Below are 27,903 nucleotides of genomic sequence, written 5' to 3'. Positions count from 1 at the left end.
GAGAATTCAACAAAATTTTTATTAATTTGGAGCAAACCTATGTTGTACATTTTTTTATTGCAACAATGCTTGTGTTTTCTTTGAAGCAACAAAAGCTTATTATTTCCCTTCAGAAATTGCAATTATACAAAATTATAAGCTTTTGGTTTGATTAATTCAATTTAATTTCTTTTTTTCTTTGTTAAAAAAGTCTGCTATATGATTTAATTCGTTGAAAATAAATATAATAACAAAAATAAATTAAATATAATTGATAACTATGTAATTTCACTTTACAGGACAAAAGGAAAAAGACAATGCTGCAACAATTTATCACTCATCTTAACTTTTCATAAAAACTTATATAATCAAAATCTACTTTCTCGTTGTACTTTTTTTAATCTAAAAAAAAATAAAATCTCCATAAATATTATTTCAGTGATATTAGTGAAATATGAAGTTTTAATTTTTTTTTTTTTTTAAAAAAAAAGAGACACAGGTGAATTGCAATTGAGAGGTAAATTTCCATGGAAATTAATGAAGCAAAAAGAACTCTCAATAGATCTAATTTTTCCATCAATTCCATTATATTGATAGAAAAGGAAAAAAAAACTCAAAACTCTCTATCATATAACCTATAGTTTTGCAATGATTATATACATAATTAAGAGCTAATTTATCAACTCTTGTAAACTATAAAAAAGAAAGAATAATTAATAGATACAGACAACATTAAACACCACCGACTTGAGCTTCAGTTTCTAGTTGTTTATGTCGTTGCTTCCTTTGCTTGGTCCAGAGTTTGGAACTGATCCCTTTGGAAGCATATTCAGAAGCGTTGGTCCATACTTTCCGGCCAGTCTTGCCCCCACTTTCACATCAGAGTTCTTGTCCTTGTTCTCGTCGGATTCCAGTTCACATGGTACATTAACATGCTTCGATTCATCTTTCTCCGATGGGTTCTCCGGCGATGCATCAATAACATTATCACTAGGAAGTGCAAGATTGAAGGCTGGTTCGGATGCTGCTAGGTTCTGTGGGAAAGAGTCGTGCAATAACCTAGCTGAAGAAGATGAAAGAATGGAGAGAGAAATGAGAAGGAAAAACGGTATTAGACTATGGGCTTTGTAGGATTTCGCCATTGGAGATGAGAGAACAAGATTTGGAGAGGTTTCAGAGAGTTGATGGGAAGGGTTAGGTTAGGGTTGAGGGTTTTTATATGGCAGGAAGAACATAGAGCGTTTAGTTAAAGCTGACAAAGTCAGAGGAGAGAAGGAGTTGATGATAGTCAAATGATGTAAGAAATGAGATGCTCACGCGCTGATTCCACTCCATGGGAAGTTTGGTTGAGACACGCTTTGGACTTGTGAAATTTGAGTTCCATAATTAGTGGAAGATATTAATTCCACTGAAATCCACTACGAAGCTTATTAGTAATATTTGAAATTTGACCCATAAAATGAGGAAAATTTGTCTAATTTAAAATTAATTTATATAATCTAATTTTTGTCGATCATAGCATAGATTCAAACTATATAAGTGGTTATCTTAAGAATAGTAATATTCATGGAGTTGTAAGTTATAACTTTAATATTTTATTTAACTACTTATTAGGCATATTATTATTAACAATTAAATATAATTTGGTAAATATTTAAAATAAATCAGTCAAAATTACTCCAAAGCTAATGCTGATGTCGCAATTCAAAGTCCCATCTCTACTGATGGAGAGCGCGTGGTGAGGATTAGAAAAAGATGGGTAACACGTCACCGTTTAAATTGGCAAATTGCCAGCTCGGGATTATGCCAAAATGCTAACGCGTTTTAGTCGTTGGCTTGGTGGCCACGCCCTTCTCTATTTACTACTATCCCTGTTTTGCTTCACCGACTACAAATAAAAATATATATATATATATTTCTTCATAATTTGTATTTTTAAATTTTAATATTTTTATAAAAAATTAAATTTTATTCATTTAATATATTTAATTATTTATTTATACAAACACGTAACCGAATAAATTTGATTTGAAGTTCATGAAGGGTAATTTAATTTTATTTGTAATCGTGATTAATTTAATTCTTATAAATATATTTTCGAGCACTTATAAATTTAGTTTGGTGTTAAATATATTTAAATAAATTTGAAAAGCCTCACAATCTCCAATAAATATTGAAAAAAAAACATACTTTTAAAATGTAATTTGATAAAAAATATATATGATAAAAAATATATTAAATTAAATTTAAATTAATTTTAACATTATCTAATTAGCATTTTTTTTTTAAAAAAATAATTTTTAGTTAATTTAAATTTCATATATAGAGATCAAGCAATATAACTAGCTAATTTAGCCAAGAATATTTAAAAAAAAAAAATTCCAAAGAGAATTTATGAAATAAAAGAGAAAGGAGAGAATAAATTCACCAACCTCATTTCCTAAAGATATGCTTCATTTATATATCCCATAAAATAAATTGATATGCATCAGAAAATATAATTTTATTAGTTTTTTTTAATATATATCATCTGCTCATATCATTCTATTAAAATTAAATTAAATTATTATTGAAACTAATGCATTAAATTAAATTAGATTAAATAATTATATTGGTATTTATACGGAATTATAAACTCAGAGATTGTTGCTGTTTTCCTTATTAATACACTTCCTTTCCTTTCCTTTCCTTCCATTAAAATCCCATGGAATTGAAAAATGTTGCCTTTAATTATTAACCTACCACTCTCTACACATGTCGGCAAAATAATTAATTAATATCTGTAACTAAAGTCACTTTATCCAACCAATAGGAATTAATTCCAATTACAATTGAAATTAAAAATCAATTTTACAACTGATTTTACTCACCCAGTTCAACATGCAAACAAACTACAAAACAACACTTAAACCACATGCAGACTCTTCATACTTAATTTACCATGATCTATGCATGAATTTTAATTCAGTTAATGACAAACTTTAAGGTTGGTGGAGAAACTTCGGTTGTTGGCAATGGATTAACTCCACCGCTCTTTAGTTTGTTTTTATGGCTTTGGCTATTGTTTATTGGAGTTTTCTTTTTCTATCATGAACGGGAACCTAAGATCTTATTCAATGTAATTCTAGGCCATGGACTTTTTTTTTTTCTTTTGTAATTTTTGGGTGTAAGGGCCTTTTTAATGAATATAATCCTTAACTTTGTGGGAAAAAAGAAAAGGCGGGCATCACGGAAAGTGGTGGCGGTGGTCGTCGGAGCCAAGTCATGCATGGTTAATTAGCAAATTTGAAAACACCATTCTCACCTACTTCCCACGATACTATTAAGGATTGACAGTCAAAATCTAAGCATTCATGGTCCCTTGCCATTATTAATTAGTGGATAATAAAAAGTTCTGTTAGTGGGCTTTGGGCACGTATTTACCCACTTCCATTTTATTTTATATTTTTTTAAAAAAAGATTCTTAGCATTTTATTTCCATTTCTGATCATATGATATACTTTGAGAGTTTTCACATACATTTCTGATCATAAAAGAAAAAGAAAAATAAAGTGTCAAGTGTTGAGTGTGAGAGCTACACACCATGAAAAAAGAATTAAATCTTGTAATGCGTCATTGATTTGCTTAGCTGCACCTGCATGGCTGAATGTTATTGATACATACAACCTACAAAAGACTTGCTTTCCATGAAGAAGAAAATAAAAGAAAAAGCAAACTAAAGCAAAAGCCATCAAGATATTGACATTTTCCATAGACAAAATGAATACTTGGTGACCCCAGTTTCCCTTTTATTTTTATAGCCTTTTTTTATCTTGTTGCAATAAAGGCAGCTCTCAATCTCTTTTCTTTAAAGGAATGGATTTTTTTGTAAGAAAAAAAAAAATCTTCCATTGTCCAACAAGTAGCATTATAAACTTGATTGTAACTAATTATGGTTGTCTATGCATCTTTGGTTCCTAGGATACCTTAAAACATAGGTTAAGCATAGGAGTTCGCCATAATCAAAACCTTGATCTAAAATAAAATGGAACCAGCTATCTAAGCAATCCTTAATTATCCTCTTAGGTAAAGTTTTTTTCTTAGCAAGTTTAGAAGCGAATTCCTCTATCGTTCTAGTTCACTCAATGTTAATAATTTGAAGTGTTCCTAATTGTAGGGTTATCTAGTCAATAAAAAAGGAGAGCTTCATCCTCATAAATTGGATTAACATGTTGCATTGGAAAAGTTGAGAAGTTTGTGCAATAAGGGAATAAGATTTCATGACAGGAAATCTGATAAATCCCATGTGACATGAGAGTTATCAACTGAGAGTTGTAGTTCCAACAACTTTCAGATCCATAAATGAAGGACCAGACTTCAATCTATAACATCTCATGTTATTTACAAGTACCTTAGACCTAAAATTCAAGGTGATTTATGTTGAGTACTAACTTCAAGGAAATTTATAGAAGACAGCAACATGCACATGCAAGTAAATCTTCATATGATATAACCCATGTCAAGGCTGAAAATGATTTGACTCCTGACCTTCAAAATGTCCCTCCTTGACTGGAGAAGGAACTGTCTCACAAGATTTGAATTTGCAATCTCCTTTACTGCTCCACCAAGGCTTCCCCTCAACATTTCTCCAGAACTGTAGTCTGTACACATCAGGCTATACCTTGGCCAGAGATTTCTGCCAGCTACTGAAATTGTCTTGTCTTCAAAGACGTTGTTGAGCTAAAGTTAGTACATCAAATATAATGATGTCAGTAACATCTTCAACTTCAAGATGTTCCCTAATTACAATGGACTGCACTAAGGTCAAAGACAAAGTCATCAAAGTCACACAAATATATAATTTTTTATTCATAAATACTATGCACTGCTTATTTATATGACCCTACATGAATGAAATCATATAATACTACTTACCTTTCTAAAAATCATGCCGCCCCATGGTAATGCCTTATAAATAATTCAAATTGGTGTAAGCTTTACCTCCTTCAAGGTTAAGTTCCATTGGTAAAGCTAGGTATCTAGCTAGCATCAAGAATTATATCAGTTCAAGAAATGGCCAAGGCCAGTGCTCTTCTCCTGACACTAGTGCTTCTTATGTCTCTGATGTTTCAATGTAAAGTGGCTACCAGGATTGGCAAGGATTGTGCTCCTGCTTGCCTTGTTGAAAGAAGAGGAACAGAAAAGCATCTAGACATGGAAGATGATTCAGGAGATGAATCTGGACAAGGAGATTATGACTACTATAGAAGGTATGGTGATGTTCCAAGCCCTGGTATTGGCCACTGATGGCAGAGTTAGTCCTTATCTCCATGCAACTGCTATTTTTTTTTCTCTGCTATACGTTTTTACGTTTAATTCTCATTTTCATCATGTTATGCTGCTGCTACTTCTCTGTTAATAAATAAGCATTTTCAGTAAGGATTTTGGCTAATCTATGGTTTTATGGTGAAGATATGATAATATTGAAAGTTTTAGCATAATACGGTTAGGGATGTATGATCAAGTCCCCACCAAGTGAAGGTACAACTCATTAGAAACTGTATCTTGTGCTGATTATTTGAAAAGAAAAAAAGAATTAGGGCCATACCTCTACTTCAATTGGGTGACCCAAAAAAAAAAATCTTCGTGAAGTCCCACTGTAATTATCACAAATGGGGAAATTAGCATCATGGCCTATGGTAGATGCTTTTATTGTTTCTTTGCGCAGGGGTGAGAAAGCGACCGTATCCCATCTAAGCGCAGGTTCATGATTATGCATGCTTAATTCTAAAGCCAGCACTAAGCAATATCAGCCTTTTTCTATTTGAAAAAGAAAATGCTGTTTTTCAATAACAAGCAGGCATCAATATTTGCTAGTTCATCATAGAGATGTAGGGAATGTTTCTTGAATGTTTCGCCTTGAAATTAACCGAAGCAAGGGTCATGTACTCACACCACTGTTGAAATCTCTAAACAAGTTAGTGTATATATCAAACGTGCTCCTTCTTGAAAATTTTGCAATAACAAGTATGAAAAGAGAAAAAAAAATCTTCATCAATAATTTCTTGTTGAAATACTACTAAATAGAAAATGAAGCTAATAGCAGTACTTATCTGAAATTACTGACAAAGCTTAATTTTGTTCAAGCTTTTTCTGTGGATTCCAAGCTATGTACAAATGCCTTTGGCCAGAATAGCATTCTCTAGTATTTCATTCTTCCGCTCTTAATCTAATAAAAAATACTGGCTCAACCCCTTTAAACAGAGAAATGATGAAGGCCCATTTGTGCTATATTTAAATTCTAGTGTTTGATCTTTGCGTTCAGCAGTGAGGTCTTAATAGAAACAGGATATAGCAAGAAACTGCAGTTAAATCAATCAATTGTGTTCTAGTGAAGAGATAAACTTGCTTAGTGGACAACCAGCAAACAAACTACAAGGAAATAGTATTCCTTCTAATTGACAATTAATCATCATTATTAACCAGCTTCCCTCCCCAACTCAGATCCTCACAAAAGATCACTGACATCAATTTTAGTCCTTTTCTTGCAATCATACTTGGCCAGGAAAATGAAAATGTGGCTCCATACAAAATGCAGGCTGGCAAGGCTTCTCTTGGTCTGGGTATTATTGCTCTCTGCAGTTTACAAAATCCATGGCTTCAATCCTCCTAAGCTTTGAAAAAAGTACACAAGAGGTAGACTGAAAACTAGGATCTAAACTTGATTTGCAATTATGAATCCAGAAACAGAGTGCAAATGTCTGAACAAGTGATTTAGTGAGAACATTGCGAGACAACAAACTAGCCACAAATGGGAAGATCTCACAAATGTTTCAGTGAATGGAATACGCATTGATGCAAAACTATAAGTAGAATAAGTCGAGGATGAAAATATATGGCAATAGACTAGTCAATGAGCGGGCATAGGATTGGATTAGACATGGAAAATTGTGGGAACTCAAACCAATGTCAATATATAAGACCTAGAAAAAAAAAATCGGTTTAAAAAAATTTCAAGTTGTTCCTTGTAATATGGGTTTGTAGCAAAGACAACAAAACCATTCGAATTTTCAAAAAGCTAAGTCAGTACTAACTCACAATCACAATATCATTGAGGAACCGAATTATCTACACTGGATGCTCCTAGTATTAATCAACAAGAATAATTTGCTAGACAAGAACACGAAAGGGCATGTAGCATGCTGTTTAGAATATGTAAAATATGAGTAAGAACGGGATAGATACCAGAAGCACTTCCAAAGAAGATGACCTCAATTCTACAGAGTGATTTCAATCGAATCAAAATCGGAATTTTACCAACTATATATATATATATATAAAAATTTGAACCCCACATGGTTAACGGGGAGCTTTCTTCTTTCCTAGAACAGTGACTCTCTTCCCCGTCAAGGTTGGGCAATTGTTCTCAGTGCGTTGTACCCTGCATGGCAAACCCTGAATATGTCCTACCACTCAATAGCATTGAATCTCCTTCAACCTCCTTATATTGAGAGCATTGAAACGTCTCTAAATTATTCAAAATCAAAAGAGGTGCATAAGAACTTAAGAAAAAATAGAGAGAAACGAACTTAAGAAAATATCAAAACGATTGGATCCTGGAAAGAAAACGGGACTCGCCTTAGGAGTGTTTGAGAATGGAAGAGACACAAAGGTGGAGAGATAATCACTTCTCCGAACGTTGCATATGAGGTGCCACAGGCATTGGCAGTGTTTTTGCCATTATTTTTTCCTGCCGTTTATCGGGAGCCAAACAAATGGTGAAGTTGCTAATTGCTTATCCGATCGCAGAACTTGAGCAGTACTCGTCGTCATTGGATAATGCAACGCTGCGTTTGGGGCCATATGCTTCACAATCACCTGCTAAAAGACAAAAACTCAATTCCTAGTTTTCTGTATTTTTTTAAAATTTTGCATCTTTTTTATAATTTTTTGGTTTTTTAAATAAAAAATTCTAAAATAATGTTTATATGTCCAAATTTTAATTTCTATTTTAATATATTTTGTTACATTTTTAAATTGATATTATCAAATTATTATTGATAAAATGTGAAAGTAAATAATGTTTATTTTAATTAAATAGAATTTGTTCATCTTTTATGTTTTTAATTATTTTAAAGTTATTATTTATTTTTTAAAATTATAATAATATATAAATTGACTATTATAATTTTATTAAAATTTTTAAAAAATTTTTAAATTAATTTTTAATATTTAATAAAATTTAATATATTTAAAATAAATATAAATAAAAAATTATATTTTTTAATATACGTAAAATAATTTTATACATATTAGCGTTAATAATTTTTTTTTTTAAAAAATTAAGAAACAGACTTTTTTTTTTTAAAAAATTTAGATACAGAAATGAGTAAAACTTCAATTCAAACTATTAATTTCATAAAATAAATAGAGTTTAAATCATTAGGATGATTTAGAATTTGGGCTAAGCTTTCCCTATTAAACCTTTCAAACACTCCATAGGCGTGAAGCGATAAATCGGAGTTGACTCTGCCCATATTGTTTATAGAGATGAAAATGCTTAGTGGACAACATCGGTCCTCACCCGAGTAACAAAAATTACAAGGAAATCAGTTTACAGCCTAATATGATGTAAAATAGCATACCAAGTGATGGAAAATAGCTTCACTTTCTGGGAATATTCTTCTTATCAGATTTTGATTAAAAGATGTGATTGCATGATCTGATTTGAGAATTGAGAATGAATAAATGGAGTTTGTGCATAAGAGCTTGCCACTAAAAAGCCCGTCCTCAATGCGGCTGCTATCGAGATTTTTGTTATTAAATCAAAAAAATACATGTCCCACATTGAACTACTAATTTTATTTTTTTTTTATAAATATAATTATTTTTTATTAAAATTCAAAACTATATAACAAAAACGATTTAAATATCAATAAATAAACTTTTTAGCTTATCCTGTTTATACTAGATCTCCATTGAATCCAACAGCTAGAAATCTGTCAAGCAATTTTTGTTAATACTTCACAGGCTTACTCATTGAAGTTGAAAAAGAAAAAAAAAAAAGAAACACTACAAACAACACAGGGGTCTTCCTCTTGACTGGAATGGAGCTTTCAATGTGTACTATCAATTTCAATCCAACAGCGAAATGCAAAAAAATTGTTTCTTCTTTTTTGGATCATTTTATTTTAGTTAATATTTAAGTTGAAAATAATTTTAATATTATTGAATCGACGTTGATTTAATCTATATTTTAGATAATTAATTTTTGTAAGAAAAAAAAAAGTTAAATAAACAATGAAATTCAAATTAAACATTAAAATGACTAAACTGTAAATTGTCATGAAAAGATATTATTTTGATTAGAACTTGAAATTACAAAATTGTAAGAGTTGTTGGAATAGTTGACATGAAGGCCCAGGCTGAAGCAATAATGGGAGATTCACCATTAATGAGAAGTTGGAAAAGCTCCAATTTCCAGTTGGTTGAGTTAAGAGATATCACATTCACACATTAAATGGAAAAGGCCAAAAAACTCAGAAGCAATTAAGATGAAGAAGCTTTTTTGAACATTTGTTGTCTAGATAACAAACACATGGGTCTTCCTCCACGTGCCCCCCTCTCTCTCTCATTCAATATTTCACCCCTCTCTCAATCAAATGTTTATTAAAATATTAATTATTTTTAAGTAAAGTTAAAGAATTTAATCACATTAATTAAGTAAATATTTATTAAAAGTATTTTATTATGTATATTAATATAGGGAGAATAAAATTTATTATTAATTTAGTAAGTTAAAAATATCGATGATTATAAGAAAGAGGGTATTTCTTGATAAACATCAACCAATGAAAAAATTCACTTATTTTTATACAAGTGGAGGAGGGAATTTTAATATTAATGAAAAGTTGACAATGGGTCAATTTTTCTTAATTTTTGAGTTAAGCTTAATTTTCTTATTTTAATTTTAAATCTAAATCAAATTTGAATTAAAAATTTTGATTAATTTAGAAGGAAAAAAAAAAGATAAATTAGATTAAAGTTTCTCCATATAAATAAGAGGGAAATTAAATATTTTTAAAATAAAATTCACACATGGGTAAATGGAATTAAATCAAAATCTTAATCAACAAGGCATGAAACACAAGGCCTATTGTAGGATGTTGGTCCCAAAGATCTTTTGTTTTCTTTTCTTTTTTCAAAGCCAAAGATCTAATTGGGAGTGGCTGAATTTTGACTTCATGAAATAAAGTTAGGTTTATAGCACTGCCAATTCCCTTAAATTGATAAGCCACCCCACTAATTAGGCCAACCATTGTTTTCCCTTTTTATATCAATCACATTTTGGTCCCTCCAATTTTCTTTTTCATAAATTTATTATTAATTGGTAAATGATATTCTAATTTTACGAAAATATTATGTCATTGATTATGTAATTTTCAGCAAATATATATATTTTAAAAAAAATATATTTAGTCGAAATAATTAATCTTTTAAATTCTTGAATCCTTACTCATTTTCAAAAGCATCCGTCGGATTATAAACTTGTTCCTACTCTTATAACAAGTATGAAAAAAAAAACAAAAAAAGAAGAGAGTATGTTGAGATGTGGCGAATAGTTCCAAATCATGGCAAACATGGATCAACTCCATTGAACAACTAGTTTTGCAAAGAAATATTTTTGAAAAGAGAAAACATTCCCTCGTATTTATAAAAAGTTTTTGGGAATTTATATTTCTTCAACTTGGATAAAAAGAAATCAACTTTGATACAACTTTATCACAATTTTCGTAAAATCCATCGTCATTCGTCACAAGACAGAATCAAAACGCCCTTTTTTCTAACCCACGTTCTCTTCCTTTCTCATTCTTTATAATATTAACTTCACTTAATTGAGCAACATTCGCAATTGTCGGTTGGTGCTCAGCTTTAACAGCTTTTGTCCATTCATTTAACTCTTTAAATCCATCCAATATCTCCACTCCTCGCTGTCTTAACCTTACTCTCCACCTTCAATTTATCTACAAATCTGCCTCACATGCCTTATATTTTGCTGAATAATCTGTTTTATGAAGAGTGAGTCAGGTTCACTGTATTGCTAATATATTGTGAAGATTGGAAAGATTTGAACTTTAACTCTCTACTTGCAGATCCAATAAGAGAATTGTGTCCAAGAAGTTCAGAATGGGATGGAAACTCAGGTAAAAGTTCAATGCTTCACTACATTTTTCTGTTTGTATCAGTTCCCATTGTTTATTTGTTTTGAAGTTTACAAAAAATATGATGGGTCGAGTCAGTTATAAAGTGCTTTGCCATATTTCTTAATCAGAGTGAGCTGTGAAATGCTAAGATTAGAGGTCAAGTCGCTATCTTTATTCTTGATAAACCCCCCAGAAGAAAACATAAGAGATGATCCGGCCAAAAAAGAAGGGTGTTAGCTGAGATGATTAAATAGACAAAGTGGGTCTAGAGAGAGGCCAAGTGGGGTACAAGAAAAGAGAAAAGGCAGAGCCTGAATGTTGGTGCAGAGAGGATTTGAAAGGCTTGGTGATTAGTGCATTTAGAGCTAAGAAGCATGTTCATCTCATATGACTCACATGGGTCTGCCTCTGATGATCATTGAACCAAATTGCTAGTTCTCGAGGACAAGTTTCGTAGGTTAAAGAATTCAATTGAGGCTATGTGTTTCGTTTTTATTATCGTTACATGCTTTCAGTAAAACCCATTTGTTTAACGGCAATCATAGTAACGCTTAACCTTCCTCTAAACTTCTTGAATCAGCTTTCAAAGATTTTACCAGGAAAAAAGAATAAAAAGTGTATCTTTTTGTACTGAGAATCTTGTAACTCATCGGTGGATGGATAAATTGAGAGAGATTAAAGGGATTCTGTTCTGTGCAATTTGGTGTGTATGAGGAGGAGAAAGCAAGGGAGGGTGGGGTCTGTTCAATGGTCCTCAATATCGGCTTTATTGCAGTGGGCACTTGTGGTGGTGTGATGGTTTGGAGAATGTAACTGTCGTTATATCACGTGACTGTGCCTTTCTGTTTCCATCACTTAGGATTCTTTCACTTTTTTGTATTTTTTTTTCCACACTGTTGAAAGATGTAGCAGCAGTAACTTTCTCCCATAGGCTGCCATACCCGTGGCTATATGTACACTGTTATCTCAAAGCTTCTGTTGTTCTATACCCTTTTTGTCTTTTATGGGCTGGTGGTTGTTTAATATTTCGTGTTTGATTGGATTTTTTGATTGATTCAAGAGCAAGAAACAGAGAGGTATTAACCAGAAAAGGAAAATAAAGGTAAACATGTAATTCTTATTTATAACGCAAAATAAGTGCAAGTCCAGCAATTAAAATGAGGGCCCTTCTACATTTATGAAGCTCTATTTGATTAGTTTTATTGTAGTTCAGCCAAATATTTTTAGGATTCAGGTATTTCACTAAAAATTAGGCTTGAGCTGTCAAATAACTTCTGCGGTTTTCATTTTATATTCTTAAAAAAGTTTTCGTGAAAATCTTCGCAAAAATATATGCATTTTCTAAGAGTTTGGTGGGATGTGATGGAGGTATGGATGGCATGTGGACTTATTGGAAAGTGAGTGAATGAGACCTGCATTTTTTTTGTTCTCTATCTTCTCTGTTTGCGCGTTCTATCTTCTCTGTATGCGGGTGAAAGGCAAGGATATGCATGGGTGCCTTGGAATTCATGAGCATATTCTTTTGATTGTGTTCTCAGATTCCATTCTAATTCTATGTTCAGTATAAATGTTTGATTCCTTGCAGATCAACAAGTGTGTTGTTTCAGGAACTTGAAGAAAATTATTGTGAAGATTGAGGCATAGGAACCATGGATCTTGAGCATGGTAAATGTTGGGATACCTCAAAGGTCTGTTCATTTCCTTTAGAGCTTAATAGGCACTGGTTGTTTGAAGTTGTGGACCTTTTATTGTGGCATAACACGTAGAATCAATTCAGTTTGTAGAAACTTAATTATTTGTGGTGCTTGTGCAACTTGGTTGAAACCTTAAGAATAGTGCTTGTCAAATTTCATTTCAGAAAGATTCTTGGAAGACACTGTTGGTTTTGGCTTATCAGAGCCTTGGCGTGGTATATGGGGACCTTAGCACGTCCCCGCTCTACGTTTACAAGAGCACATTTGCAGAAGATATCCAACATTCAGAGTCCAACGAAGAGATTTTTGGTGTTCTGTCATTTGTTTTCTGGACTCTCACTTTGGTCCCCTTGTTCAAGTATGTCTTCGTTGTACTTAGAGCTGATGACAACGGAGAGGGTAAGTGCCTGGACGGCTATGCTGCTTTAACTTTTATGGGTTGTATCATCAAATTGAAAACCTTTTGACTCATTTTGTAGGCGGTACATTTGCATTGTATTCCTTGATATGCCGGCATGCAAAAGTTAGCCTTCTGCCCAATAGACAAGTTGCAGATGAAGCATTATCCACCTACAAAATGGAGCATCCTCCAGAGAAGAATAATAAATCAAAGGTTAAATTGTACCTTGAGAAGCGCAAGGGATTGCATACTGCATTGCTGATATTGGTACTTCTTGGTACATGTATGGTGATTGGAGATGGACTGCTCACTCCAGCAATTTCTGGTGAGTCTCTTTCTAGTAACAGTCCCCCCTGGCTAGTATATGCTGAATTTCTCTCAGTTCTTAACTAACTTATTGTTTCTTTGTTTTTCATATGTAGTTTTTTCTGCAGTGTCTGGCCTTGAGTTATCCATGTCCAAGGAACATCATCAATGTAACTCTTCTTTACTTGCATTTGCCTTATTTCTAATACTTTACTGTTCCTAGAAGGTATAAATTTTAAAAGAAGCTGGTATTTAATGGAATGCCCAATCTTGTTGCATTTATAGATTGATGGTGTGCAAACAAAGCAGCAAAGAATAGCTAGTTAATTACATGGATTAATGCTCAATCTTCTTATTTCTCTATTTAGTTTCATGGTGATCTCTCCAGAGAAGGAAGAGACTAGAACGGGGAGGGGACTAGGGAGAGGCAGGATTAGAGTTTGGCTGGCTGTGAATAAAACTTTTTGAGCTTTGGTTGTGTTATGAGGAAAGTGATGTCCAAAATTGGTGACATGATGCTCCCAAATGTTGACAAAGTCATGCAAATTATTTAAAGGCGTAAGCTGATGTCTTTATTTGGCCATAGGGGAATAATTGGATTCGTTCTTTTGGGAGAGGGGGCTCTACTTTGTCAATCTGATAAGAAAAGACAGTTGGCCTGAAATTTTGGGACCATCAATACTATCGGTGCCATGTTCTTGAGGAGTCATACCCGGACACCTTGTGTCATCCTCATGTGTGATTCTGTTTAGGGAGTATGAGGATAGTGCTGCATAAGTCAGATTGACAAAGAAACAGTTTTTTTATTTTATTTTTTATTTTCTTATTACTACTGCATCTTTTTATTTTTTATTTGAAGTTGATGAAGAGTAAATAATTGGCAGCAATAATGAATGAATCTTCTAGACTTATTTTGATGTCACTAGAGTAAAATTTTCTGGATGCATGAAGTTTTACCATTCTCTTTAGGTCTGCATAGGCAGCCATGAATGGGAGAATAATTGTAAATATTTTGGGCAAGTAATACAGGACTTTGTTTACATATTTAGTTGCTTTTTTCTGGTCAATGTCTTTTTATGACAGTTAAATTAATATAGGACATTTTGTTACACATTTAGTTGCTTTTTGAGACAGATCTTTTTCACTGAAAGGCTTTAGGTCTCTCTGAGTTTCTGTTGTATGTATTTTCATTCTTCAGGTCTTCTGTCATATCCAATTTATATTTTATCATGTTAAACATGTTGGCATAAAGCGCAGTAATTCATGTCACTAGATGTGTTTCATCAGTAGAAATGAAATATTATCATTTTTATGCTGGTTTTATTTTTAGTTATAACTTTACCTTAATACTCTTTGCCCCGTCCTTTTTGCAGATGCTGTAATTCCAATTACTTGCTTCATCTTGGTTTGTCTTTTTGCACTTCAACACTATGGCACGCATCGAGTGGGATTTTTCTTTGCTCCAGTAGTGTTGACGTGGCTACTATGCATCAGTGCCCTTGGCTTGTACAACATAATCTACTGGAATCCACATGTTTATAAAGCTCTTTCCCCATATTACATGTTTAAGTTCTTGAAAAAAACAAGGAAAGGCGGGTGGATGTCTTTGGGGGGAATATTGTTGTGCATAACAGGTACATTTATAACACGTGCATTTGCAGAATTGTTGTGTTGGATGTTCTGTGACTACAAATTTCAAATTCAACCTGAAATGTGTCTGCTATGTATGATGTATCCCTAGACCAATACAATCTACCAGTACAGTTTGCCATCCAGGACTTGGTGTCGATGGATTATATTGCAGGAAACAGCCCTCTGGATCATATTTTATTCAGCTACCTGAGAATGCCAATAATGTGCATGATGTGTATGCAGGTTCAGAGGCAATGTTTGCTGATCTTGGTCATTTCTCTTATGCTGCAATTCAGGTTTGTTGGAATTCCCAAGTTAGTATGATTTTTGGCCATACAAAAATTCAGACATCCTACAACTGATAGTATAATTTTTTTTTTCTCTTTCTTCGGACTTCAGATTGCTTTCACATTTATGGTTTATCCAGCACTTATATTGGCATATATGGGGCAAGCTGCATATCTGTCGCAGCATCATGATGACAATAGTCATATTGGTTTTTATATTTCAGTTCCAGGTAACAACCAACTTCATTCTTTTTAAAGATCACAATGTTCAACCTGTGTTGTATAGAATAGGATGTTACATTATATGCTTTATTAGTACTGACTTCAGGGTTTGTCATCCTAACAATGCTGACTTAACTTTAAAATGTGCCAATCCTAGCAACCGAAGAAAATGCAATGTCTCTATTTGTTGGAGTCTTGGGGATTATTTTATTCAAACCATTGCAACTGTGTACTTTACTAAGATAATGATGACTTTGGATGCAGAAAAATTGAGGCTACCGGTGCTAATAATAGCCATTCTTTCTTCTGTGGTTGGAAGCCAAGCAATCATCAGTGGAACATTCTCTATCATAAACCAGAGCCAGTCTCTTGGCTGCTTCCCAAAAGTGAAAGTTGTTCACACATCTGATAAGATACATGGCCAGATATATATTCCTGAGATCAATTGGATTCTCATGGTTCTCTGCATTGCTGTGACCATTGGATTTAGAGACACAAAACACATGGGGAATGCATCAGGTAAGTTGCATCGTCAGTGTTGGCTCAGATCCTTATTTTTCTAATATATCACCAAATTAGTTTCCCATTTCAACTAAATGTTTAATTATTACATTGGAAGTTCATTTCCCTGTTCATAAGAGCAGTGTCCATTTCTAGGTTTTTACGTTTTTGTGGGTAAGCCTAACGTGCCATTTGCTGAATTGACGTTGTTATATAACTTGCTTCGTCTCAGAATCATGATAAAATTGTTTTAAGCACCTAACTTCTAAGTATTGTAATCTCATTGTTTTCTCTTGCAGGACTAGCAGTGATGACAGTAATGCTAGTGACCACATGCCTTACATCCCTGGTTATCATCCTTTGTTGGAACAAGCCCCCTATCTTAGCGCTTTCATTTCTACTTTTCTTTGGCTCTGTTGAACTGCTCTACTTCTCGGCTTCCCTCACCAAGTTCACTGAGGGTGCCTGGCTTCCCATCCTCTTAGCCCTCTTCCTCATGACCATCATGTTTGTTTGGCATTATGCCACCATTAAGAAATATGAATTTGATCTTCATAACAAGGTTTCACTAGACTGGCTTTTAGCCCTAGGTCCAAGCTTAGGAATTGCTAGAGTTCCTGGCATTGGCTTAGTTTTCACTGATCTCACCTCTGGCATCCCTGCAAACTTTTCACGATTTGTCACCAACCTTCCTGCCTTCCATCGTATCCTTGTATTTGTGTGCATAAAATCAGTGCCTGTTCCTTATGTGCCACCTGCTGAGAGGTACCTTGTGGGCCGTGTTGGCCCTGCATCTCATAGATCTTACAGATGCATTGTTCGTTATGGATACCGTGACGTGCATCAGGATGTTGATTCTTTTGAATCTGAGCTTGTAGCTAGGCTGGCTGATTTCATCAACTATGATTGGCATCGAGCACATGGGACTAACTCATGTACTGAGGATGATGCTTCTCGATCCAATGAATCATCGAGTGAATATAGATTGGCAGTAATTGGAAGCAACTCATTATCTGGCATACCAGCTTATGAGATTGAGGAAACTCTGCAGCCAGCAAGTGTATCTGGCGGATTTTCGACAGTAGAAAGTATGACCGATGTCATCGAAATGGAACCCACAGTTGAAAAAAAAGTAAGGTTTGCCATTGATGATGAGCCACTATCTGATATGCATCTGCAGTTAAAAGAAGAGCTAGAAGATCTGTTTGCAGCTCAACAAGCTGGTACTGCTTTTATACTAGGGCATTCGCATGTTCAAGCAAAACAAGGGTCATCTCTCCTGAAGAGATTAGCCATTAATTATGGGTATAACATCCTTGGAAGGAACTGCAGAGGCCCAGATGTGGCACTCAAAGTTCCACCAGTGTCTCTTCTTGAAGTTGGCATGGTTTATGTTGTGTAATAATTTCATGTAAGTAATTTTCTATGCTTATTTTATATAGAGAAAAAACTGAACTGTAGCTAGAGGAAATTTAAATTAAGGCAAGGTCTGTAGAGGAAGGTCAACTTGTTTGTAGAGAGTCATCTTCTATCAATCATTTCCACATCTTGAAATAGAAAAATGAAATTATAAGAAAAATACTATGATGATTACAGTAAGCTGAAAAGCATCAGCAGCAAGAAGAGGTTTTGATTATGAATTTTGTTAGGCGTAGTGACTCGCTGTGATTGACAAGTTAAATTTTCGCTATTTACTTACTATTTTCCTTTATTTAATTACTTGTGTGTATTTTTTTTTTTTTAATATTGCAATCGGTGAGTGCTTATGCGTTTGTTTCAATATAATGTTATCAAAAAATTAATTGTATTACAATAATTGGGATTATCTACTTATTGTATATATAGTGATTATAATTTGATATTAAGTCTAATAACTATCACAAAAAAAGTTCTGTTTTTGGCATTAAGATGACCATCCTAATCTCTCGCCAGCCATTGAGATATTTCTAATGTATTTGCTCCATGTTCAAAGCAAATTGCTCCTCTCAATTTTATTAGTTAGCCCAAGGACCACGTAGCTTTCCTTTAGCCACCAAGTATTGTGAGTGGCGGCTAAGCTATGTGCAATCACAAATTGCAATAAACTAGTGGTTCTGCTTTGCAGGCCAAGCATAGCCGTACTAACTATATAAAAGGAGCAAATTAGACGAAGTTTCTGAGTAAAAAAATTGACTTTGATACTGCTACACCTCAGGAAACTAGACATGGGACTTAGAACTCTTCCCTTGTCACCTTCTCAAAACTGTTCTTTCCCTCCACAGGTACGAGTTGCACAGAAATACTCGTCCGATCACAGGCTGCATAAGAGCTCTAACTTTAGAATTTTAGCTAAATCAGAGAATGGTAAAGAGGAGCCAAAGAAGAGCAAGCAATCTTTGTTTAGCAGTGTAACTGAAGCTTTAGATTTCTCCCAAGTTCGGTCTGCTAAAGATGCTGAACTTCTTGAGGAGGCTAGAGAAAACACCAGCTCTGGCAACAGAATGACTAGAGAACAGGTATTGCAGACTTCTTGTTTTGATACAAGGACTAATAGTGTTTCTTTTTATTCTTTTTATTGTAGTGGTCTAAGCCATATGTGACTGGAATTTCTCATTTAATGCAGTATGGTGCTCTTAGAAGGAAGATTGGTGGGACATACAAGGATTTCTTCAAATCTTATGTTGAAGGTATGTAATTCATTCTTCTAATTTTGTATTCATTCTGTCGAAATCTTGTTCTTGGTATCCCATCATTTTTCTCTTGGAACAAGTGTAGAAACTATCATATTTCTTGTTGTATCTGCTTTTGAGTACTGGGTTTAGCGAGCTCTAACAGTTTGCTGTATTTGCTTATCTTGAAATCAGTGGATGGCCAATACGTGGAAGAAGGCTGGGTTGATAAAACATGCAAGGTCTGCAGGAAAGAGACAGGAGGAGAGCCAAGGCAAGTTGACAAGTTTGGAAGATATGTTCATGTGGCATGTCTAGAAAAAGCCAATTCAGGGAACTTTTTTACCAGACTTTTCTCCTGATGAAGGGAGTGTTAGCTGCTGAATGAACTTTGCTCTGTATAGGTATTGATATTTGATATAGATTTGGTGCAAGAGAATTGCCTCTGAACTTAGAGGTCATGAGGTTGAGGATGCAGAAGTGGAACTTGAATGATAAATGGTCAAAACTTGTTTAATTTTGTAATGGAATCATGAAGTCGGCCATAATAACATCCTTCTCTGCTAATTTAAAATGGAAATCATACCAATCATACAGCTCAGTCTCGTTGTCAGTAGAAAATTCTTCTGGGCAAGCACATCCAGCAATTTAAATCCATGGAACATGACAACACAGAAAATAGGTTTCAGCATCAATCTGCAATTGAAATAAATTGACATCATATTTCTATTATCAATTCCATCAGACTAAATGGCACTTGATTTGCTTTAACCCACAAACTGCTGCATGATCAAGGATATCCTTGAGAGAATCCACTATTGATCTCCTGTACAAGGATTACAATCATTCATTGTAAACCATTTCCTCGAAAAAATGTGAAAGTTCGATAAACAAATTTAAATTTCACTTCACTTCCAACTATCATCTGGACAATTACTTTTCATAAGTTCCACTTTCTTCCTTCTGCTTCATTTACCTTGTATTCACGGAATAATTCCCACAATTGATAAATCAATCAATCATGCCAAGTTCACGCCGGCCCTGGTTACTTTGCAGGCTGTACTCTCTAGCAAAGACTTGAAGAAATTTGGAAAGCAGAAGATAAAAATGGAAAACAATTTTTCATTGCCAGCATAAGCTAGCTGAAGGTGAAGACGTATAGATCGAACCTGCCATGGTCAATGGCTTATTCATTTCCGAAGTTCAATAATGCCTATTACAAAATTATAATCTTCATGTGAAAACAAGTATTCTATAAATTATATTTTTCATGTTCATTTTAATTTTAATATAATGATGTCGAATTGTCGGTAAAGAAGGGGAATATTTGCGGATGAGATTGGGACAGTGGCTAAATTATAATCTGGAGTCTATAAATATAATCTGAACTCTAAATACGTTCATCCAATCTAAGGAATCAAAAAGGGGAAAAAAGGGAAAGACTTGAGACCAACATCAAACGTCAAACTTAACAATCACATTTGCATAACACTAATAAGCTATTGGTAAGGACTAATAATATGATTGGGATTTTCTATGGACTAAAACACATAGAAGGCTTTGGCTCTGTCTGCAAAGGAATTCGCATCCCAACTATCAGTTTCTTCTCATGCTAAGCAGCATCCATTTGCATTACTGTGCCAACTGCCACACAATCAGGCAATCTCTGTAGTTGAATCCACCATCTATCTCCTGTCCAAGATCATAATATTCTATCAATCAAAACTAATTTGAACCACCGACCAGTTCCAGTAAATACATCAGCAAATGAAAGACCATATAGCCTTATAACACAAACTATTTACTACTGACCACCAAAATGAACCACCAAACATCTCCCAATTTTGGTTTTGAATCAAGTAAGCATATCAATAATATAGTGAAAACATAACACAGTCACACTTAAATTAGTTGTAATAAGACAATAGCGGAAGGGACATCACTATAAAGATTAGTAATCCTAGTTCCACTAAATTATTGCTTATGCTGCAAGAGTGTTGCATATAACAATTAGCTCACTTGTGTCTCTTCCTTTCTTCCCTCCCTCTAAAGCAATGCTATGCAGAACTACAATTCAACTATTGGACAGCAGAGTAGGAGGACAATCCCAGGTTGATTCAAAGATTCTTCAGTTATTTCAGATGATACATGTTTAGTGCGGATTCTGATAGGCTTCTTTGTAGTTTTAACTTTTCTTTCTCTAATGATCTTAAGATATTTAAATAATCGATTAACAACTTATCTCTCACAGTTAGGCACTTCCATTTATTCAGGTTAGTTCAGTTTGTACAGTTTGGAGTTCTTATTAAATAATTTTGCAGTCTCTCCCTATTTCTTCTTATTTTATTTCATTTTTTATATAATACTGACTTTCTTATTCTCAGTTAATATTTTCATCATAAAAGTTTCCTATTGGAATTTCTCTTTGGTGTCCTTGATTGATCCTTTGTGCTAATTTGTCCGTACAAGGAAGAGGAGTAGATGGGAAAAAGTAAGTATTATTTATTCTTCATGACATGAAATTATCACTAAGAGTAAATCCAATTCTATATGTAGTTGTTCTTTAATGAGAATAATGAAATGAATTTGTGATACTATTTCTAATCTTTCACATCTATATTTAAAGTTAACTTCAACTAATCCTGATTAGTGATTAATAATTTTATTGGTAATTATCACTCTCATTCTCATTTTTCAAAATCTGCTCAGGAAATTTCCCATGCTTTGATATAAGTGAACTTGGAAAGTGATGTTAAATTCAACATATGCAGACAAACATTTCTAGCACAAATTAACATAGAAATCTTGTTTTTAAGAGGAAGGATTCCTCCAATATCTTTGAGAATTTGGGTTCAAGGCTATTCTCAAATTTTTCATAAATATTAAAATGGATTCTGATAAAACTTTCATTAGATAAAATTTGATCTTGAATATAATTATATCCATGTTTTTCCTATATTAGCCTCACTGGTATCTTAACAGTTTAAACTACTGATTTATTACTAATTTGTTTTTGCTATTCTTTGGTCAATTATAGTTCTAAAAAGACCAGTTAATTATAAGACAAGTTACATAGTGAAAGCTATGCAGGGCAGACTCTTATTTTCAGTATCTATAGCAGATCAAGGATAACATGCTAGAGTATGCTCCATGCCAAGGCAAATGCCTGTTTCCAGCTAACAAGCAAAAACTTAAACCACAGATAAATTAAATAGAATAACTCAGGCTCTAATGAACTATGCAAACTCCTCCCAGACAAAAGCACATGGAAATAACAGGTAAAAATCGACTAACCTTAGGCGTTTAGCTGTTGGAGCAACCAATCCCCTTTTCTCTAGACTTTTATATCGATCCCTTAGAAGGGTGCAGCAACCCTTTATATGATTGAAGTACAAAGGATAAGAACAACAAACATCAGTTTCTAACTTCTAATAAACATAAATCAGATGACATTTAAGCAACTTCTAAAAATAAAAAGGATCCTAGTGCGCACCTTCAGCTTGCGAAGAGAACCAGTAATTTCTTCTGACAATAGTACCTGTGGAGGTGCAGGCTCAAATCTGTAATAGAAAATTGTCAATTAGTATTCTCCAGGAGTCATGCTTGAAATTATAATGCACAATGTAAGTTTGATTCAAGAAATGAAATCCATTAACAAATTAACTTTGAAAATGGAAAAACCTTGAGAAGTTAAACATGCATAACCAAAACAAACAATATTTCAGCACTGTTTTCTATTTGTTTGGGCCAAAAGGAAAGATGTCAAAAGACAACAGCAACTGCATGCATACTTGTGCTTTCCTAGGCGCGGTGGACGTGCTTTAAGTCTTTCTTCCTTAGCTACTATACGCCTGATATGTCTTTTATGCTTCTCCTCATCTTCTTTAGCTATTTCCTTAATGATATCAGGCAAGCTGCAGCCGGGATGAAGAAACAACAGTAAGAACACATTTCTCACTGAAATAAATCTCATCTGAACAAGAGGTATCATCTTACGAATCAATTTCTTTCGAAAGCTCCTCCTTCTTCTTGGATTCTGCTTCTTTTTTCTGCTGTTCTTTGAGTCTGGCTCTCCTATTCAACTCAACTCTGGTCACCCTTTTTGTTTTAGTGGACCTGCCACATGGCCATTGAAAATTTCAAACAGAAAGAAGTTAGATGATACAACTAGTGGAAAACAGATAGAACTACCAAAACCAAAATAGACTAAAAAATCTGAGACTAAAATGCTTCATTTTGTATTGAAAAGCCAGGACTTAGTGGATAAACATATAAGGGTATAAGTTAAGCAAAAGAAAGAACAGCATTTGAGATAAAAGTCTTTAACAAGTTGATTTGACTCGCATGCACATTTATGCATTAATAGCAACAAATAAAATCTCTATTTTAATCAAGTAAATGATGCTTACCTTTTTTCTTGTTCAGCATCCTCATTATTTGTTAAATTCTCTTCATCATCATCTCCATTATCCGCCTCAAGGAAGTACATCTAAACACAGTACAGATGTTGTAAATTTCTGCTATAGGAAAATAACTTAATGCTATGCTTGAAAACCAACATTTGAAATTGAAGATTTGGATATACTTTAGTATAGATTATTAATCTAGCCGGGATTTCAAATAGCACTATTTTACTTATTAAGAGATTTTTAGAGTGCATTTGAAATAATAATTTTTTTTAAGTATTTCAAAGCCACATTCAAATAAGATACTCTACTAGTTTATGAATCCAATATATATTCATCACTACAATCAATTGAACGAAACATATACTCTTATAAATCTAAATCTCATATTTCAAACTCCCCCAGCCAAACATAAAGGTAAATGTAAGAGTAAAGCAAGAGACTCACATCTTCTTCATCAATCACTTGCTGTTCCCCAGGAACAGTTAAAGGAACAGGTTGAGGTCCCAACTCACTTTGATACACTTTCTGCATTTCCTCTGCAACAGCTTGGGCCAATGAATCCTGGATTGAAGAGTTAAAGTAAAAAAATATAAGCATTCTGATTTGGAAGTAGTAAAAGAAAAGCAAAACCTATCGGTATTTGAAACAGGAAAATACCTGATGAGCTTCAAATGAAGGATTAAACGAGCATCCTGGAGGCTCAACTTCCACTGCCGGAATAGCTGAAGGTTTGGATGCCTGTAAGTGATCAGATAATCATAAAGCCAATGCAACAAACGCTGATTAAATATCTAAAAAGTAAAACGAACTCCACATATGCCATGACAAAAAAAAGGAGTCTTGTGTGACTCTATCAAAATTAAAGAAATATGCTCAGAAATAAGAGCTCAAGTCGAAATTTAGATTTCTAAAGCCAAGCAAGTACCTTTCGAAGTTTGTTGTCAGCTTCACCTGGAACATTGTCGAAGGAAGAAAAAAATAAACATCTTGCCAACTCTAAACAAGCTAAACTAACATAAATTAATAAGTTCGGTATGCCAATGAAAATTCAATACCTTCACTTCCCCACAAGTCCACCATGCTAGAACCCTTGACACAACTATCATTCTGAGACAAAATCCCATGAAATAATCTAAATGCCGAATACTCAAAGTAATTAATGAAAATTCAGAACCTCAACTAAAACTGCTTGCTCACTTACCTTGGAACCATCTTGAGTAGCATCTTTTGGCTCAGCCTCTCTCTGGGATTTCTTAGATTTCTTCTTCTTTTTCTGATTTGAAGATGGCACCGCCTGGACAAAAGGATTCTTCTGCAGTACACTGTCACAGCGGAGAACCTTTTCTCTGTGCTTCTCAATATTGCGCTTCACAGAAAGATCTGAAATTGACCCAATAAAAAGGTAATCAGCTAAAGATAAAGTCAGAAAAAACGCGGAGGAGAAAGAGAGGAGGAGTAACCTTTCGATTTATCGACGAAGAAGAGGGACTCGGTGGGAACATGGGAAAGAGAGCCGCCGGAGAGAGCATCTTTGGTGGATTTCTCAATGAAATCGTCTATGTCTTCGGTGCTTATGTTTGCTCTCCATGCTTTCTTCCCCTTCCTTGAGCTTTTCGCTTTCTTCCCCATCTCTCTCTGACTCTGTTGCCTGCTTCCCAGAGGTAGCTGCCGACTGGCTGCGCAGAAGGTAAGAGAAGGAAAAACCTTGCAAGCCGCTTAGTTTATATATCTTACCCATGCAAAACGGTGCCGCTTCTTCTTTGACAAACGATGTTATATAATATAAAATTTTATTTATTTATTTATAATTTATATTTTAAAATATTAGTTTTTTGAAATATAATATTTACAAAAATTTACTTCAATTAAAATTTTTTAGTTATTTTAAATATTATTTATTTATTTAATATTTATAAATATAAATTTAATACTAATATTTGTTACCCTTACTAAATCAATCACATAAAGCTCTAACTCATTACTAAATTAATTAAATTGATTTATTTTAATTTTGGAATAAAACAAAGTCCAAAATTAATTTATTTAATTATCCAATTAATAGGTAATTATTGTTTAATCTCTTTTAACTAATATTAGAATGATGCTAATATAAAGCTTTCTCATTATTAAATGAACCCAAATTTATTAACAAGGATTGAGACTATTCTACGATTTATGTGAATACAAGTTCTGCTTACGAAGAAGCAGAATAAAGCTGAGAATTGTTCCAACCAGAGAAATGTATCCCCAGATGATGAAACTTCTGCTATAGCATTGCAACCCCAAGCAAATCACATGACTTATTCCTTCGCCTTCCTTCTTATAATTAACAGCAGCCAAACACCCAAAAACAAGAACCCCAAGTGGAACATTGGTCTGAACAATGGTTTGTTTCACTACAAAGTTGTTGCAGCCAAAAGCCTCGTACGTGGTTGATCCACTTATTACATCTAAGGCTCCTGAACAGGTTCCAAGAATTCCTGTACTAATGTATAAACATCTGTTGCTGTCGTTACTTAGCAGGAAAAATGCCACCGGCATTGGAAGTGTTAGAAGCACGGTTAGTGCTGGGTTGGATATGATTGATTTATTTTCCTGGAAACAGTATCTTGTGATTATCCAACATAGAAAATTACAGACACAACTGAGAAGATATCCTGCCAAATAAGCTGAACACAAAGGACATTGCGAATAAGGATAATGCTACACGGCTGCTGCGAGATATGAAGATTTTTTCCAGGTTGAGCAGATAAACAATTCCTGCTGTAGCTCCACGTGCATTCACCAAGTAGAACGGCCAAAAGTCTACATCTATCGGCAGCTCTTTCAAACCATATTCATGTTTTCCACCATTAACTCTTCTTCCATGTCTCGTTCAGCCTCTCCTGCCTTATCTCCTCTGATCTCCAATCTTTGATGACCCTTTTGGATTTTGCTTCAAAAATGTCAGTACAAGGCTAAGGCATTACCTGAGAGTTAAGTGCTGATCCAGCAACTGCTATTTCCTGCAAGGACATTTAGTAATAGCACTTGCCAATAAGACAAATCGGGGATTTTGTGTGCAATGAAAAGATACTGCCCATGCCATAGCCAACTAATCCAAGTATAAGGCCAATTACTAGGATTATAGAAGGAGGAAGATAATCAGCTGCAGCTCCAGGCAAGAGCCCAAATAGCTTTCCAGTTTCTAAAGCAACCATTAGATTGTTGAGCAGCACAAGAGAGTAATGGCAATATTGAAAACGAGTACCACTCATGGCTCGTAGCAAAGTAATGCACCCCAAGACTAGCCAAGGTGATGAGTGTCTAAGGCTTAATTTATTGCTCATTTTTTCTTGATTATTTTGGATGTTAACTGGATATGGAAATTCTTGATTTAGTTTTATCTTGTTGTCTTTATAATCATTAGCAGCTTCGTATCAAAGCAAATAATCACATGAAGGATGGACGTTTTCCCAGAAATCTGTTATGCATAGCTTTCAGATACAGTGTAAATTTCCAGATACCAAAATTTAAAATTAAAAAAAAGAAAATCAAATGTAGGCAAATGGGATGTACTTGAACTTGAGGCTGGAAAGAACAGTTGAACAGCTCTCAAGAAAAGTTTAAGTGTTGATTACTCGGTTTCTTATGTTGCTTTTCTTTTAGTTTCTTTTTCTTTTTACTCAGTTTATAAGGGCACAAAAGAAAAAATAAAAATTAACTTTAATTGCCGAAGAATTAAGATATTATAATTAAGTTTACTCTGTAAATTTATATATAAATCGGTGATTTAATTATAGTGAGATCTAAATGAAATCTCATGATGAAGGACTATAGTAGAATCGTTGTATATATAATAATATAACAGCCCTATATTATAAAATTTTCCCTTCTAAAAGGGACAGTCATGTTTATAAGCTGCTTGTGATTGCAAGTAAAGGATTGATTTTATCTATAGGTCATCCCTAGACTTGGACTCTGACAACATAAGTCCCATATGGAATCTATCTTTTATATGTATTAAACTCCACACTTTCATTTACAATAATTTATTTTTGGCCAATACAAAAAGTAAAGGAAGAAATATATTTAATCAATATAGTTTAGCCAAGGGATTACTAAGTGTAATAATTACGTATGATCCATGCCATTTATCTCGTAAAGGACTACCAAGATTATTGTAAAATTTTCTAATTTAGCTTGCTTTTTTGGCAGAGTAGCAAATGTATTCATTTCTCGAGGAGAAACGAAGTCTTTATCTTGAAGAACCTGAAAACCACAAGAATCATTCAGAACCTTGTATATTCTGAGAAATTAGGTCAACAATGGAGTCCATTGTAGGACAGCTTCAGTCAATTGTGGTTGCAACATGACGATAGTGAAAGAGTTTCATAACTTGCAGAATCACTATATACCATCCACACCAATAGAAGTATTTGTATAATATAAAATGAAATTATTTTACTATCTGAGCTTCTTCTCCTCTTTGTATTTTGAAGCCAATAATTAGATGTCCCCATCAAGAGAAGAATCAATGAAAAACCTTCTTGTAATAATACTATAAAACACATTTAAGGAACTGGGTCTGTATTCTTTTATTTATTTATTAATTCTAAATTGATTAATTGAAATTATTTAATTAATTTACATATGTATGATC

General features: G+C 33.7%; 4 protein-coding genes, 1 long non-coding RNA gene and 1 pseudogene across 14 annotated transcripts; 2 read left to right on the top strand and 4 right to left on the bottom strand.

Moving 5' to 3' along the window:
* Positions 1–479: 479 nt before the first annotated feature.
* On the bottom strand, positions 480–1,343 carry LOC110619344. Its single transcript, XM_021762732.2, has one exon. It carries the CDS (start codon positions 1,119–1,121, stop codon positions 741–743), a length of 381 nt encoding a protein of 126 aa, XP_021618424.1. The 5' UTR covers positions 1,122–1,343; the 3' UTR covers positions 480–740.
* Positions 1,344–3,423: 2,080 nt separating this feature from the next.
* LOC110619345 lies at positions 3,424–7,485 on the bottom strand. 2 transcript variants are annotated; one of them, XR_002488657.2, is made up of 2 exons: positions 4,507–7,485; positions 3,424–3,645 (listed from the first exon to the last, which is right to left on the bottom strand). It is a non-coding gene; the product is annotated as an uncharacterized LOC110619345 (long non-coding RNA). The 2 variants fall into 2 exon arrangements; XR_002488656.2 differs by having other exon boundaries at positions 3,424–3,613.
* Positions 7,486–10,861: 3,376 nt separating this feature from the next.
* Positions 10,862–17,783, top strand: LOC110619338 (potassium transporter 2). Of its 9 annotated transcripts, none has more exons than XM_021762718.2 (11): positions 10,862–11,037; positions 11,112–11,162; positions 12,748–12,850; positions 13,021–13,255; positions 13,336–13,581; positions 13,679–13,732; positions 14,936–15,196; positions 15,438–15,490; positions 15,594–15,711; positions 15,968–16,222; positions 16,504–17,783. In XM_021762718.2, the coding sequence occupies exons 3-11, from the start codon at positions 12,812–12,814 to the stop codon at positions 17,604–17,606; spliced, it is 2,364 nt and encodes a 787-aa protein (XP_021618410.1). In that variant the 5' UTR covers positions 10,862–11,037; positions 11,112–11,162; positions 12,748–12,811; the 3' UTR covers positions 17,607–17,783. The 9 variants fall into 9 exon arrangements, with proteins under 9 accessions (XP_021618410.1, XP_021618405.1, XP_043814475.1 ...); XM_021762713.2 differs by having other exon boundaries at positions 12,725–12,850; XM_043958540.1 differs by lacking the exons at positions 10,862–11,037; positions 11,112–11,162 and adding an exon at positions 11,942–12,264.
* Positions 17,784–18,346: 563 nt separating this feature from the next.
* On the top strand, positions 18,347–19,432 carry LOC110619343. Its single transcript, XM_021762731.2, has 3 exons — positions 18,347–18,699; positions 18,807–18,870; positions 19,048–19,432. The coding sequence occupies exons 1-3, from the start codon at positions 18,409–18,411 to the stop codon at positions 19,212–19,214; spliced, it is 522 nt and encodes a 173-aa protein (XP_021618423.1). The 5' UTR covers positions 18,347–18,408; the 3' UTR covers positions 19,215–19,432.
* A 772-nt stretch (positions 19,433–20,204) lies between these two features.
* LOC110619341 (ribosome biogenesis protein NOP53) lies at positions 20,205–24,967 on the bottom strand. The gene is made up of 12 exons (XM_021762730.2): positions 24,722–24,967; positions 24,463–24,641; positions 24,317–24,368; positions 24,187–24,212; positions 23,919–23,999; positions 23,706–23,822; positions 23,262–23,341; positions 22,849–22,968; positions 22,644–22,766; positions 22,346–22,412; positions 22,147–22,226; positions 20,205–20,544 (listed from the first exon to the last, which is right to left on the bottom strand). Exons 1-12 carry the CDS (start codon positions 24,888–24,890, stop codon positions 20,538–20,540), a joined length of 1,101 nt encoding a protein of 366 aa, XP_021618422.1. The 5' UTR covers positions 24,891–24,967; the 3' UTR covers positions 20,205–20,537.
* A 319-nt stretch (positions 24,968–25,286) lies between these two features.
* LOC110619095 lies at positions 25,287–26,716 on the bottom strand (annotated as a pseudogene).
* Between the last annotated feature and the right edge of the window lie 1,187 nt (positions 26,717–27,903).

This window comes from Manihot esculenta, chromosome 7, assembly GCF_001659605.2.
Source record: "Manihot esculenta cultivar AM560-2 chromosome 7, M.esculenta_v8, whole genome shotgun sequence".
NCBI lineage: Eukaryota > Viridiplantae > Streptophyta > Magnoliopsida > Malpighiales > Euphorbiaceae > Manihot > Manihot esculenta.
This window is presented reverse-complemented; position numbering and strand designations above follow the sequence as displayed.